Source organism: Dama dama, chromosome 31, assembly GCF_033118175.1.
Source record: "Dama dama isolate Ldn47 chromosome 31, ASM3311817v1, whole genome shotgun sequence".
NCBI classification, from domain to species: domain Eukaryota; kingdom Metazoa; phylum Chordata; class Mammalia; order Artiodactyla; family Cervidae; genus Dama; species Dama dama.
Window position 1 is genome coordinate 55961321 of NC_083711.1, and position 15669 is coordinate 55976989.

The 15669-nt window shown below is 39.1% G+C and overlaps 1 protein-coding gene across 1 annotated transcript in view; it reads right to left on the reverse strand.

Annotated features, from left to right (window-relative positions):
* MYH15 (myosin heavy chain 15) overlaps nt 1-15669 on the reverse strand; it is a 146669-nt gene that overhangs the window by 74557 nt on the left and 56443 nt on the right. The window contains exons 15-21 of the mRNA XM_061134312.1: nt 15220-15393; nt 13975-14107; nt 10279-10346; nt 9394-9481; nt 5726-5843; nt 4701-4824; nt 1559-1695 (exon numbers count right to left, since the gene is read on the reverse strand). Coding sequence (XP_060990295.1) covers nt 1559-1695; nt 4701-4824; nt 5726-5843; nt 9394-9481; nt 10279-10346; nt 13975-14107; nt 15220-15393 — 842 coding nt within the window. The remainder of the gene's footprint in view (nt 1-1558; nt 1696-4700; nt 4825-5725; nt 5844-9393; nt 9482-10278; nt 10347-13974; nt 14108-15219; nt 15394-15669) is intronic.

Consider the following 15669-nt stretch of genomic DNA (forward strand, 5'->3'; position numbering starts at 1 on the left):
AGACTCTTGCACACGTGCAAGGGGAGACATTTACAAAAATATCACTGCAGAATTCTTTGTAATATAAAAAATTATAAATAAGTTTACTTGAGCTGCCAAGTGGATAAATAAATTGTAGTATATGCATGCAACAGAATAATGTCCAACAGTTAAGATCAATGATCTAGCCATAGATTTATCGATATCAACTAATTTCAAAACTAGTACTGAGTGTAAAGAACAGATTTTAAGATAATACACACACAATATTTCCATGGAGACTAAAAACTTGCAGAATCATGTAACCTTTTAAGGATATCTGCATATCTCTGTAGAACTTGGATCAAGGGAGAAATATACAAGGGACTTCAACTGTGTCTGTTAATTTATTTTTCAAAATATATTGTGAGTAACTACAGAAAAATGTTACATCTTTTATGTTTTATATGTGAAACATGAATGAAACAGAGTGACAAACACAAATTCAGGATCTGGGGAGCTAGGAATAGGACCTGGAACAAGGAAGAAATGCATAAAAGGCTTCTACTTTGTCTACTAATTTAATTATTTATTTTTAAGTTGTGAGGAATCGCAGAGAAAATATTAAGAATTGATATACTTTGATGACAGCTCCATGAGTACACATTATAGCATTTTCTCTATTTTTTTGTGTTTGAAATATTTCATGATAATTCTTTTAAAGTTACCCTGTGATTTAGACAGGATGGATAATAAATACCTCATTTTAGAGATGAAAGAGGTAAACTGAGAAAATTAAGATTCTCATACAAGTTTACAAAACCCGTCACAGAAATCATATCTCCTGATCCCTGAATTCTCATAAACTCCCACACCATATTGGATACTATATGAGAGTCATGGAAAACTCCTAGGCGATGTCTCTCTGAAATCTCTGATAATGTAATGGTATCTTTCTTCTTTGGGGGAAACAGAAGGAATTAACAACTGTCAAGTAAGCAACTCACACCAAGACCTGTGGACCTACCTACAGTAAAAAGTGAATATGACAACCCCAGGACCCCTTTGGATGGAGCTTTCTATTAAAGGATTAACAAAACCTACACTCAGTGTCCGGAGGCGGTGATAAATGTCCCCAGTTAACCCGCCTGAACTGAAGTAAGAGATTATGGTCACATGTCATGAGAGTCAGTTTCTGACGCAGGGATGCTGTACAGTGGTCAGAAAGCCTACCTGCTTCACGGCAAACCTCCCCACAGAGCGGCTGTGAGACGCCCGCCAGCCCGTCGAGGCCTGCTTCTGGTTTGAGTTACGAGTCACACCACTCTCAGAGAGCCAGACTCTGCCAACTACAAAGAATGCCTCCAAAGGGAAGACTGGAAGCAATGCAAGAAGTATCTGAATGATGCTTATTCTTGTCAGGGTAAGAAAAGCCATTTGTGCTCCGTTTGGTGCTCCATCATTCAAAAATTTTCACATTAAGGCCCAGGCTAAGCAAAGGTGGCAGACTCTGCACCCTGACTTGTTCTAAGGCAGTGAGAAGGCGCCTCGACTAGGCACACTGCCGCTCTAGCCGGGGGTGCAGGGCCAGATATCATACCTCTCTTCCAGGATCCTTTGGAATTTGGTTTGCATCAGCTTTCCCCGTACTCTGGCTTGGAACAATGTGAAGACTTTAGATAATCTCTCATCTCTCATGGCTTCCAGTTTGTCCAGAAAGCCAGTTTTTAAAAGCACCTAAAAGAAACGTCAGATGTCAGTTCCAATCCTAGCGGGCGTTCAGTAAATGTCTATTGAATGGCCATATGAGCAACTGATGTATTTGATGATCAGTTCTATTTCTTGTTAACTTCTCATAATGTGTAAAATGTAAATTCTAGAAAGTTTGGTTTTATAAACCTAAAAGCTTGCCAAAGCAAAAAAACTTCATTTAATCCTGTGGTTGTATTAGTTCCTTAAGAACTTAGACTCTCCTCCTCCTGATCTATTAGCAATGTCTAGGTTGTTTAAGGAACTTGGTTTTAATTTTAAGCTAGGCCCAAGCAGGGGTCTGCACACTTTATCTGTAAAATGCCAGGTAGTGAAAATTTTTAGGCTTTGCAGGCCACACTCAGTCTCTGTAGAACTTCTACTCCCACACCCACCCCCCCTTCTCCTTGCCCCCTCTTCCTCCTCCTCCTCTTTTATTTTTCTTCCTCTTTAAAAATGCCAAATCATTTTTAGCAAGGGGGCCATATAAAAAATAGGCCATTGATATGGCCCTTAGGCCATAGTTTGCTGACCACCGCTCTAGAGAAAGTCACCTTTGTCTTAGGAAAAAAAAAAAAATACACATAACTTTTTTTTAAAGAATCATTAGTAAGCGTCAGGATGAGGTGAGTGAGGTACTTAAGGCACAAATTTTAAGGAAGCACTCATTTTCAGGGTTGTACAAGTCAGTCCTTACACCCCCCTACGCGTGGGTGCTGCCTCAGATTTTGTGCTTTAGGAGGCTCTCTCAATTCATGTCGTGTGCTAGGTCACTTCAGTCATGTTGGGTTTTTTGTGACCCTGTGGACTATAATCCACCAGGCTTCTCTGTCCATAGGATTCTCCAGGCAAAAATGTTGGAGTGGGTAGCCGTGCCCGTCTCCAAGGGATCTTCCCGATCCAGGGACCAAACGCAAGTCTTCTGCAATGGCAGGTGAATTCTTTACTACTAGTGCTGCCTGGGAAGCCCCTCAGCTCATAACAGTCCTGGCCAAGGTAAGCAGTGCACAGCAAAAATAACGGAACATACGAGGAAGCAAGGTACCAGGAGTGAAAATCAGCAGAAACAGGTACGCAAAATGTGGGAGTTGAGTAACATTTTATAAGCATGTCCAACAGAGTTCTCTTTCTGTAAGCTCTTTATCACACACCCTCCAGTTTTCCTTTAAATAGTCTGGCCCTTATATGGCTTCCCCAGTGGATCAGCAGTAAAGAATCTGCCTGCAATGCAGGAGACACCGGAGACTCGGGTTTGATCCCTGGGTCAGAAAGATCCCCAGAAGGAAATGGCAATCTACTCCAGTATTCTTGCCTGGAGAATTCCACGGACAGAGGAGGCTGGTGGGCTACAGTCCATGGGGTTGCAAAGAGTCAAACATGACTAAAGCGACTTAACACATGGATATCATTAGAAACGACCTGATACTGATTGCCAGGTGAAACCAAATGTGTTATCAGAGGTTTCCCAAAATATGTGGATCATGCCAAAATCTTCAAGATGAAGCAGAATTTAGTCAATCACATTTAAGGAAGTTAGCTTTGGACTAACTTTTTGGATAGTAGGGTTAATCTTACTGTTTTTAGTTACTCAGACAGTCTTTCAAAATTAATTTCCTGAAAGCATATTTATGGATGAATCCATTCACATGCAGACAAGCAGTTATCTCCAGTAAGCTGATTCAATTTTGTCTAGCTCTGATGTGTATGCATATTTTTTATCACCCTAAAGTTGATCCATTATTTTATATCTTGGCACAAACTTGCTTAGATAAGTAATTATAAAGATGTATTAGTAAATATAATCAAGGCCATCATTAAAAAATCTACAAACAATACATGCTGGAAAGGGTATGGAAAAAAGGGAGCCCTCTTTTGGGATGGGAATGTAAATTGATACAGCCACTATGGAGAACAGTATGGTGATTCCTTAAAAAACCAGAAATAAAATTATATAGCCCAGCAATCCCACCACTGGGCATATTCCCTGAGAAAACCATAATCGGTGAAAAAGACACACGGATCCCAGTGTTCATCACAGCACTATTTACAATACGTAGAACATGGAAGCAGTCTAGATGTCTGCCGATAGAGAGATGAATAACGAAGTTGTACACAAGGGAATATTACTCAGACATAAAAAGGAATGTATTTGACTCAGTTCTAATGAGGTGTATGAACTTAGAGCCTATTATACAGAGCGAAGTTAAGTCAGAAAGAGAAAGACAAATATCGTATATTAATGCATATATGTGGAATCTAGGAAGATGGAACTGATGAACCCATCTGCAGGCAGCAGCAGAGATGCAGACAGAGAATAGACTTGTGGACGCAGTGGGGGCAAGGAGAGGCGGGGCTGAATTGAGAGAGTTGACTGAAACATATACATGACCACACGTAAAATGAGATAGCCAAGGGAAGCTTGCTATATGACGCAGGAAGTTCAAACCCTGTGCCCTGTGACAGTCTAGAGGCGCGGGATGGGGTAGGAGGCGGGAGAGAGCTTCAAGAAGGAGGGGACACATACATGTGTGTGTTCAGTCACTACGTCGTGTCTGACACTTTGCCACCCCATGGACTTGTAGCACACCAGGCTTCCTGAGTTTACTCAAATCCATGTCCATTGAGTGATACGCTCAACCATGGAGTGATACCATCTCCTGCATATACCTATGGCCAATTCATGTTGATATATGGCAGAAACCAACACAATTATCCTCCAATTAAAAGCAATTATCCTCCAATTAAAAATTAATAAATATATAAAACTGATAGAACAAAAAACTGTAATCAAGGCTAAGTTTCAAAAAGCGTTGACTTTCGAATTTTCTCTCTCAACATAGCCAAAGTTTTCACTCTCAACAGAGTTCTATTTGTATTATTTGTGGTCACAAGAGCTGTAAAAGCCTTATAATTGCATTTTCATGGGTATTTTAAGATATACAGACTTTCCTCCCACTCTTTTCCAAATGCATTCTTTGTGGTTCTCTGGTTACCTTAGTGATTCCAAAGCGGTACTGGGTATGGTCTATCTCTAAGGAATCAAGTAATTCTTCAGTTCCTTTTCTGCTGCTTGCAAATTTGCTCTTTGGAAAGGCCCTTGGGTTCAGAATGTAGTACCTAATTTAAGTAAAGAATAAATCCTGAGGTCAGGGGTGCAAATAAAGAATAATTTGGACAAGTAAGGCAAAGGGAAGTGTGTGTATAAACTTCCACCTCTCCTATCAATATGTTCAATTTCCACAAAACTCTTGGCAATAATAATGAGGATACAAGCAATAATTCCTTCCTTTGGTATAATAGTTTATACTTTTCATAGTGCTGTCAAGACCACCTCACTTGGTTTTATGCTTAGAGGAAGGAGGGAGAGAGCGGAGTAGGGGTCAGGGGAAAGACAAAGAGACAGGCTTAAGTGTCTCTATTGTACAGATGAGGACACTGAGGAGCAGACACATTGAGGAACTTTTCCAGGATTCCCTCGTCCTAATGGTGAGTTGGCGGAGAGCTAGAAATGTGCTTCTTAATACTGACACAGGTACTCTTTCTACTTTACTATACTTTGCTCAGATTTGCTTGATGACTTATAATTGGCACTTTTAGAATTCAGGAAATAGAAAGCAAAAATGCCTCTCTTGCCTCCTGCCGCACACCCTGCTGGCTTTCTGCCTTTCACAGGCTCTGCTGGGAAAGAAACAGCCCGCTTGGATGGCAGCTACGATTAAGTACCTACAACATTTCAGAGATTCAATTCGGCCTCCGTATCATTCTTCGCTATATATTTCTTCTATATGTGGGTCTATTATCCAGTAATAGAGATTTAAGGATATTACAGCTACATGGATGTTGGATTTAAGGGGAAATAATAATGGAACTCTGTCATCGTATATCTCGCCACCACCAAAACACATCGATCTGTAGTCTGGAGGATATCCGCCAAACAAACAATGCATGTCTAAGCACTCAGAAAGAGAAAGGCGGAAGAAATGCTCCAGCCTTCTTGAATCCCAGGATGTATGTTTACCTTTGCTTAAAATCAGCATACAGCAGGCGGTGTGGAAAACCTTCACGGCATATCGTGATCCCTTCTAAAACACCATTACATCGCAGCTGCTGTAGAACCAAATAAGGGTCCATTTCACCTGAAGAAAGAGGTGCACCATGAGTCCATGTCTAAAATGATGATTACCCGAGATTTTGTCCTAGCTGCTATATTTTCGGTTAAAAGAGTCTGAATCTGGTGTTCTCCACATGATAGTTAAAAGGCTTCATTCAGTCTCAGCCTGATGGCTCTCAAAGTCCCGACCTATAATGTAGGAGTCTCCAAGTAGGATTTACCTGGGATGAATCCTTTAGTTCATAGTTAGCCAAGATCGTATAAGCAAATACTCCTAGAAGGTGAAAAAATACAATTTTCTCCTAATGTAAATGTCTGGTATGATATCCATCTGCCAGTCAAAAACCAACTAGAATGGGGATAAAACACCAAAGAGAACCGGCATGTCCAAGTAGGAAGGGGAAGGGGTTATAAGAAGGGAGAACACAAAGAAAGGGGAAGGTAAGCAGAGCCACAAAATCCTGTTTACCATTTTGCATTTGGGAAGAACTGGCCACACCCAGCCTACATTGTCTTCTGGTGATCTTCAGAAAACCTACGTTGTGTTCTAAAGTATAAGCCTTCTCCTAGTGCCCCTTTGTTCCTGAGATGAAGCCCACGAGAGCTGCAGCTGCAGTCTCTGATAGAAGCCTTTGAAAAGCCAACCAGTAAGCCATTGTATCTGGCTCTCAGTAAGGCATCTGGAAGAAGCCAAATGGCACTCTCCTAACAAAGACCTGCTAGAGTGTTCTAAGGAAAATGGGAATGAGATGATGTTCTGCTTCTGCCCAGGGTCACAGAAATAAACAGTAAGACTTACATCCATAGTCCTGTACTCCCATCCCTGTCACAGACAGAGACAGATCACCTGTGAGAAGGAGTGGAAGCCGAGTTCTGTGACACAATAGTATCAAGCATGCTTATTTCCTTTAAGGACATATGAAGAACTGTTCGGATTAGATCATGAAGCTTTTCTTATGACTTTGTCTTAAGAATTAAAAAAAAAAAAAAACCTGCTGAAATCAGAGCTGGCTCGATGGGAGGCAACTCTAATAGGTAACAGAATTGCTTCAAAATAGAGGCAGCTAATTAGATTCCTTGCTAGATGGAAGCAGTGTCCCTAGATGCATTCAGAAACCCAGCTGATGAGAAACAAGGCAAAAAACATACAGCGTGAGTGAACCTGAAATGTTTGCATTGCCAAAACTCAAACCGCAGCATCACTGTTTAGCATCACACTTTCCCCAAATAGGTCACAGACTGTCAAGATTGGGGTCTCAATTACAGGATGTTAATAAAAATGCAAGGTTTTACAGAACCTCAGAAATCAGGATCAGCAACATCTGACTACCTAATCCGAGGATGATCAGCACTCTTACTGAAGACAGTAAGTGCTTGTCACATACACAGCTTCGAGGCTGACAGCCTCCGACCAAGCTCCATAAAAGCCAGTAATTCAAAAGAGAAGGCTGGGGATCTTCAAATCCAACAAGTAAGGAAAGCAATCCCTATAATTAATATCTGTAAAAACTTTGCTTTGTTAATTAAAACATAAATAATTCACCACCACCTACCTATCTCATCACCCCACCCCAGCACTACCCATTCGTTAAAAGGTATCCACTATAAAAGCCAAGAAATGGAAACACCTAAGTGTCCACTGATGGATGAACAGATAAAAAAGATGTGGTATACGTGTATAATGGAATATTATTTAGCCATATAAAAGGAAGATATCCTGCCACGTATGAAAACATAAAAGGACCTTGAGGTCATTATGCTAAACAAAATAAGCCAGACAGAGACAAATACAAATACAAAGACAAATACCATAGGATCTCATTTAGGATTCTAGATATTTTCATCCTAAAATGTCTTCACTGAAAGCATTCTTGCCACTGGTGTTTTCATTGCATAGCTAATTGGTCATGCAGCAATTTTGCCATAAAAGGTGAAGTAACTGGTTTCAACCGGCTGACAGTTTGGTTTCATTTCTCATTGACACAGTACTCTCATTCTCACATTACATGAATCTGAAAGAGGCCGAGGGCCTCCACAGTGCAGAGTTGAACCCACATTTTCCATAGAACTTGGAACATCTACCAACAGACATGTGACAATATGCCAAGAACAAATAGTAGTGTGGAAAGCTTTCACAACATGGCACAAAGCTGAGTTACAAATATCTATTTTAGTACTTGTATTTAGTGACACCTCTCTCACTGAGGGAAGAAATTTTTGCAAAAAAGAAAAAGTGTAGTGCAGAACAAAAAGATGGATCAAAAGCCAAAAAAAATGTTTAATGAACTATGAACAAAGACGTGGAAGATAAATGGTTAGGTTCAACCCTCAAAGTAAAATCAGTTGTGTATGCAATATTGCCATGAATCTATACACAATTTAAGTACATTCAAATATTCCATATTTCACAATAAAATGTTTTTAATTTTGTTATTCATTTTTCATGCTTAATTATATTCTTTTAACATCCCTCTTTTATTTTTTTTTGTTGTTTTATCTTTTATGACAAAATTGCTTGCTGGCTAATTAGTTTTGTGCGTGAAAGTTTGCTGCAAAAATGCCTGGGCAAAGATGTTAATAACAAAGAAGCTTACGGTGAAAATGTCACTCACTTATACATGGAATCTTTAAAAAACAAACAAACAAATGCATAAAAAAATAGATTCAATTTTGGGGTTACCGGAAGTGGGGTAGGGGAGGGGAAATTGGATAAAAGGTCATCAAAAGGTGTGAGCTTCCATTTTTAAGATAAGTCAGTCTTAGGGGTGTAATGTGCACCATGATACTATAGTTAACACTGCAATATGGTATACTGAAAATTATTAAGAGAGTAAATCCTAAGAGTTCTCATCACAAGGAAATGTTTTTCTCTTTGTTTTGAATCTATAAGAGATGATGGATGTTAAACCCAAAATCATTTCATAATGTATACAAGGCAAACCATTATGCTGTATACTTTAAATTTATAAGTGCTGTGTGTTAATTATATCTCAATAAAAGAGGAGAAAAAAATAAAACATTTTAAAAAAAGTATCTACTGCCCAGAAGTACATAACTAAAGAGATGGGTACTATTAAGGAGAGGGAAGATATTAGTATGATGAAACAAGACTAGAGGGAGTTCTTAACAATTAGAAATGGATTTAGAATCTCTCCTTATGGTCAATTTAGATAATTTAGACCAAATGATTTTCTTTTTGCTGAAATATCCACCTTAATCCCCCAATTGATTATTCAATCCTTTTTTTTTTATACTTTGCCCTTGTAGACAATGGCATAGAAGCTCATTCACATTTTAGCATGAAATTCAAGGAGGAATTTAAATGATAATATCAAGTATTCTAATGTTACCCAATTGAGTCTGCTTTGTGAAATCCTTCTGCATGTCCACCTGAATCTTAATTCAAAGGCAATCTTGAGGAAGTTTTGAAAAACTCACTTTTAATGTATTTTAGTTTTTCTTTATGAAAATCTACCCTTATATAAAAGAGACTGGTGAATGCTTCTTTAAAAGACATTCAACATAGCTTAAATCAAAAGAATTTCCTAGTGTGGATTACAAAGAAATCTACTTACCTGGTGTTTTGTTCACATTGGGATTTATGCATCTCACGAAATGAGGTGCAGTTGATTTCAGGTTAATCATTAATTTATTTAGGTTTTCCTAAAATGAAGAACATAGCCAACACAAAATCACTTAGAAATCACTAAAAAGACCAATCCACCTCACAAGAGTCTCCATGATGATCAACTTAATTTTAAAGCCAGATACAAACCAACAATGAAATAATGAATTCAACATTTTTCCCTGCTTACCAAAATATGTTATTTTCTTCCTATGACAAGTCAATATTTATCTAACTGTTCTGTTGTGAATCATATCTACCTATTTTAAATTTGATAGCAATAATTTATGGAAGGGCAATAAAATAACTTGAAGAAAGAAATTGTTTCTCAAGTATTCTGTCTGGAAAAATTTTATCTTCATCTGAAAGCAGAATCTGAGATGGAGCTCTGGTTTAAGAGATTTATCTGGAGAAGGAGGGAAGCCAAGCAGGGCAGGGGGAGAAAAAACCAACGGCATGGCCTCAGTTAGTCTGAGTCCTGCAAAAGCTCTGTGCACAAATGCACCAATTATGCTACAGTTGGCATCTCCCTGAGGCAAGGGAGGGACCAAAGTCTGGAGGGGCAGGGAAGGAGACAGCTTCCCAGCAAGGGTGAGTCGTTATGAGCCTATACTTTCATCAGTGGTAAGATGAGTGCCAGGCTGATAAACGAGATCTAAGTAGGAGAAAAACATTGTCCACTAAAATCCATAAATACCAAGATAATATTCCACTTTTCCAACTTGCTTAACTTCAGATACTTTATCCTTATATGAAGATGTAAAATTACAAATAAGTAATAACATATGCAGATTGTGAAGTAGCTAAAATATGAATAGATACAATTAAAAATTACTTTATGCAGAGATGCAACCATTTGGAATGAAGCTCCTTTCTTGCGTTTCTTCTCCCCAAACTGTAGAGCTGAAAAAAGAAGAAAAAAAGTACAAAAAGGCTCCTTTTTGTCACATTATCAAACCCTGGTGATAAAAGCATAAATGTGTCAACGTTCTAGAAGCAATAAGGCAATGTCTACAAAAGCTTTAAAAATATTTATGTCTTAACACAAAGTCTATTTCTGGTGTTTTTTCTCAAAGAAATATCAGGCAACTGTGCAAAGATACTCACTGAAGCATTATTTAGTCATTATAAAAAAATTAAGCAAAAATTTAAATGTCAACAATAGGAGATTGGTTAGTTAAAGTATAAAAAAAGAGTATGCATATGATGAAACACTGCGATCTTTTAAAATGATGATGCAGATCCTTATTACTGACCTGGAAAGATTTCTAGGATTTATTTTGAGAGGGAAAAATTAGGTTACAAAATATCTGTATATTATGATCTTAAGTGTGTGTGTGTAATATATATATATATATATATATATATATATATATATATATATATATATAAAGTATAGTTGTATTATGGCTGACTATATACATAATAAATGCTGGGTACAGTGTATACTAAAATGTTAGCCATTGTTATCTCTATGACATTATAGGTAATCTTTATCTTCCTCTTTTTAGTTTCTCCATATTGTCTTTGGGGCAACACTCATGCATTATTTTTGTAATTTGTAAAAAACAATCCATTCCCATTTTCTTGAAGCAAACAAATCTATGCTAAACCAAACTGTTTTACAAACATTTGTGTAGTGCTAATTCATTAAGATGTACAAAACCCATAGGCAATCTGGAAAAAATGGGCCAGCTAACAATATAAAAAACTGAAAGAATACTCTCTAGCTGGAGCAGCAGCTGAGGCAGGGATCATAGTTTAATCACTGATGTCCTCTTGACATGTTCCACACCCTCTAAGGGAATCACTTGACTTCTTCATAATTTCACTTTTTACCCAGGGAAAGGGAATGCTGCTGCCTCCCATTCATTGTTTTAAAGAACTGTGGCTGATTTACAGTACTTGGATTCTCCAGAAGAAAGTATGGTTATTATGAGTAATTCAGTGTTTGGATGAGTCAGAAATGGAGGCAAGTGTTTTCCAGGGGTCTTAAAAGAATTATGAAAAAGGATATTCTGGACAACTCTTCTCTTCTAGTTCAAAAGAACACAGCACACCCTGAAGAGTCAGAAGATAATTTCCTCTCTCAAACCACTCTCTGATTTCTTGTGATCAGAGAATTACTCATCTGCGAGCCATATATTTACATGGTCACTATTTATCAAACTTCTCAGAGGTACTTTAGAAGCTATTAGAATCAGGCAAATGCACTGCCTGCAGATTTTCAGGGTCCAAATACAATAGCTGCCATTTCTCAATCTCCTCTTGAGGCGGACCCACGGGATTTCAGACATGCTCCTAAATTACATCATCATGTGCTTTCAGAGCTGGGAAGTGCTAAATTTCTCCATTCCCTGACCAAGTTGATCAGGAGTCCCACACAGGTGACAGGGGACACCTATTGAAGCTGGAAGTAAGACAAGAGGAGGGTGAGAACAGCAGAAAGTGAGAGGACACGCCACAATTATAGAACGCGTGGCCACGTTGCCGCAAGGGCGTTTGAAACCAGGTTGGCCAGATTTTATTCTTGTTGCTATTCAGTTGTGCAGTTGTGTCTGACTCTCTGTGACCCCATGGACTGCACCACACCAGGCTTTCCTGTCCTTCGCCATCTCCCGGAGCTTGCTCAAACTCATGTCCATCGAGTCGGTGATGCCATCCAACCATCTCATCCTCTGTCATCCCCTTCTCCTCCTGCCTTCAATCTTTCCCAGCATCAGGGTCTTTTATAATTGGTCGACTCTTCGCATCAGGTGGCCAAAGTATTGGAGCTTCAGCTTCAGCATCAGTCCTTCTAATGAATATTCAGGGTTGATTTTCTTTAGGATTGACTGGTTTGATCTCCTTGCAGCCCAAGCGACTCTCAAGAATCTTCAACATCACAGTTCAAAAGCATCAATTCTTTTTTCACAAGGGCATCTAAAACAAGGTTGGCCAGATGTTTTGTTTTCCCATAATTTCCATTTTTCAAAAGAAAAAGGAAATACAAGTGTGTACATCTGATTTTTTTAAACCAGTGTAGACCAACCATGTTTGAATTCTAGGTTCTGCTCAGGGGCTGCCAGTTTGGACTTTTGCTATGAACCATGGTGCGCCTCCCCCTGCAGTAGGCAGTAGTCCAGATGTGAGGCTGATGGCAGCAACCTGGCCTTTGTGTCCTCAAAGGCTTCGTCTCACGCTGCAGAAGTCTGAATCAGATCCTGAATCCAGCGAGTCTGTCCATCTCTCTGCTTTGTTTGTTTCCGGAAGATAGTGAGAGTGAAACAGGCATGAGGCTAGTAAGCACAAGTTCTGTTTCTGACCTCAGCTTTGCCATTTAGTAGTGTTAAATCAATGAAGCAAGCAGGCCGTCAGACTGAGGTGCTCCAATGCTGTGGCAGCCTGTGTAAGCAAACCAAACTCTATGCCTATGAAAGTCTCAAGGTTACAGAATTGAAACTAAGGACAGCCAATCACAAACAGCCACGTGGGCTGTAGATACAGCTAATCACTAGTGTCCTCAATTCACTCCACCTTTTCTCTATGAAAGTCTCTCCTTGAGCTCCTGTGGGTGGAATGCCCTTAACCCATTCTGGTTTGGTGCTGCCCAATTCAAATTGCTTTTTGCTCAAATAAACTCTTAAAAATTTTTAATATGCCTGGGTTTATCTTTCAAAGGTAGATTTGTGAAATCTGGGGATGCTATTTAATTCTTCTGTATTTGCTCCTGTAAGATAGGGAGAGATTTCCTAGAAAGAGTCATGACCAGGATCGAGTAAGATAATGTATCTAGAAGTGTTTGGAAACTGCTGCTGCTGTTTGTTGTTTAATCACTAAGTCCTGTCAAATTCTTTTGCAACCCCATGAGCAGCAATCTGCCAGGCTCCTCCACCCATAGGATTTTCCAGGCAAGAATACTAGAGTGGGTTGCCATTTCCTTCTCCAAGGGATCGTCCCAACCCAGGGATTGAACCCACGTCTCCCGCCTTGGCACGCACATTCTTTACCACTAAGCTACTTGGGAAGCCCTACTTGTAAATTATAAACTACTAAACAAGATTAGTTATTAGTTGGTCAGCAAGTATTTACGGAGTGCCTGCTAAACAGGCATCTATTACATGCTTGAGGCCACACTTGAACAAGTGAGACATAATCTCCGCCCTCATGAAGCCCATAAAAATCCCATTACTGCAATATAAAGGCACTATGAAGGAGAATTCCAAGATATTTGGGGCATATGTATTAAAGGAGCTTGTTATTTCCCCAAAACCATTCATCAAAACATGGTTTGCTACTCTCTCTTTGCAACTTGGTTGAGTAGAAGATAAAAACAGGCTGGAGCAGCCTCCTTGAAATCTATCTACCTTAGAGCACTGTTTCCCCGAAGAACCGCCAGCCTGAGGACAGAAAGGCTAATAAGAGGGGATGACTCAGGCCACGAGGAGCAGACACACATCTCTCAGGAAAGAAGCCAGGATTTTTATAAGCGCTGAGGCAGACGTGGGCTCCATTCAAAGGCTGAAAAATTGAGGAAGATTGTTTGACTCACCAGTGTTGGTACTGATGTAATTTTCAAAAAGGTTTGCCAGGAGTCTGTTGGACGACTTCTGAAATATAGCCACCACTGTTTCATTAAGAAAGTCTTTGTTCTTTTCAAGCCAGCCACTGATGTTATAAGGCACCTTTGGAAAGGCATGTAGGTCAGGTAACAAAAAAGGAGAATGCATACGTTCCTTAGCAAATTATGTAATTCTCTTAAAAAAATCATACATTGTGTATGTCATTTGAATTTAAATCAGTTTAATGTAACAGTACTGAATAAATACTCCAGAAACCTATGTGCAACCAAAAGAGCTTCTCAGGCTTTATCATTTACACTGAGGAAGGAAAGGAAGAGAAAGGGAGGGAGGGAGAGGGAAGAAGAAGCAGGGAAGGAGCGGAACATTAAGCCAGAGCAGGTGGAAGGAATAGATGGCGTTTCCAGGACAATTCACATCAGCCCTCCTTGATACAGGCGAAAATAGATGGAATAAAACAACTGCCTCTGACACAAGGTGAGCCCTCCACAAACGTTACAGCATTTCACTGTAAATATTATTATAATTAATATTCAAGGATATCAAAGAAGAGAGTTACAAACATATCTAGGTAAAATTGGCAGGTCATTTTTAGGTCGAGTACTATTTTATCCTTTATCAGTTCTCTTTGTTCCACCCAGAATCACTGCACAGAATCATAAAAGCAGATTGAAAAGGCACGTGCACACACACATATGTGAACACACACACACACACACACACACACATACCCCCCAGGGGGGAAATGAGGTGAGGGAGTGAGGGGCATTACGAATCTTTGTTGGTCATAGTTTAGAGAACATTACCTCATAGTGACTCTTTATGAGAGAATGAAAAAAAAAAAAAAAAAAAACTTCAGTAAAAAGATCAGTTGAAATCACTCATTCACACAATGTGCAGTTGAAAGAAAGGATGAATAAGGAAAAGCCATGCCTTTGATGGTCTCCGAGACTTTCTGAAATGGCCTTACTTTGAATTGGGTGAGAGAGTCTATTTTTGAAATTTTTGACCTCTGTTATTATAGTATGGTATTTCATCTCCTAAGTACTAAAAGTCTACACCAACTTTTTTAGGGAACTGAGATTTATTTTGTTCATCTCTTCATTTAATCTAAACTTTACTGATATATTTACTTATATTTTATCTAAAGATTTGGGCTGAGTACATTTGAAATAGAGGCAAGATAATTCAGGACTGAGGGTCTAGAAGTAACTCACCACTCCTGCATAATGGACAAGTTCAAAGTGAGCTTCATATTTCTTGTCAGGCTTGGGCTTCTGGAAATGAACAGACTTTCCAAAATGGTTGTCAAAAAGTTTGGTCTTGAAAGTCACATCTGTAGCCTGATGAAACATACATTCTTCTTCGAGGATGGAAAAGATGCCCATTGGCTGCTTGGAGATACAGATGAACAGTAGATGAAGAAACAAAAAAAAAAGATACTAATAAACAGCATTTTCACTAGGGGATGAGTGTAAATTCTTTCCCACAAACCCAATTAGTTGACAAGGCATCTTCACTACATATAACTAGACCATCATCCACTCAACAAATATTTATTAAATATCTACTAAGCACTAGGCATCAGCAGGAACTGTCAATGCAGTCATGAGCCATGTACACAAAGTATCTGTCCTCGGGGTGTTTACCTTTCAGTGGAGCTGACC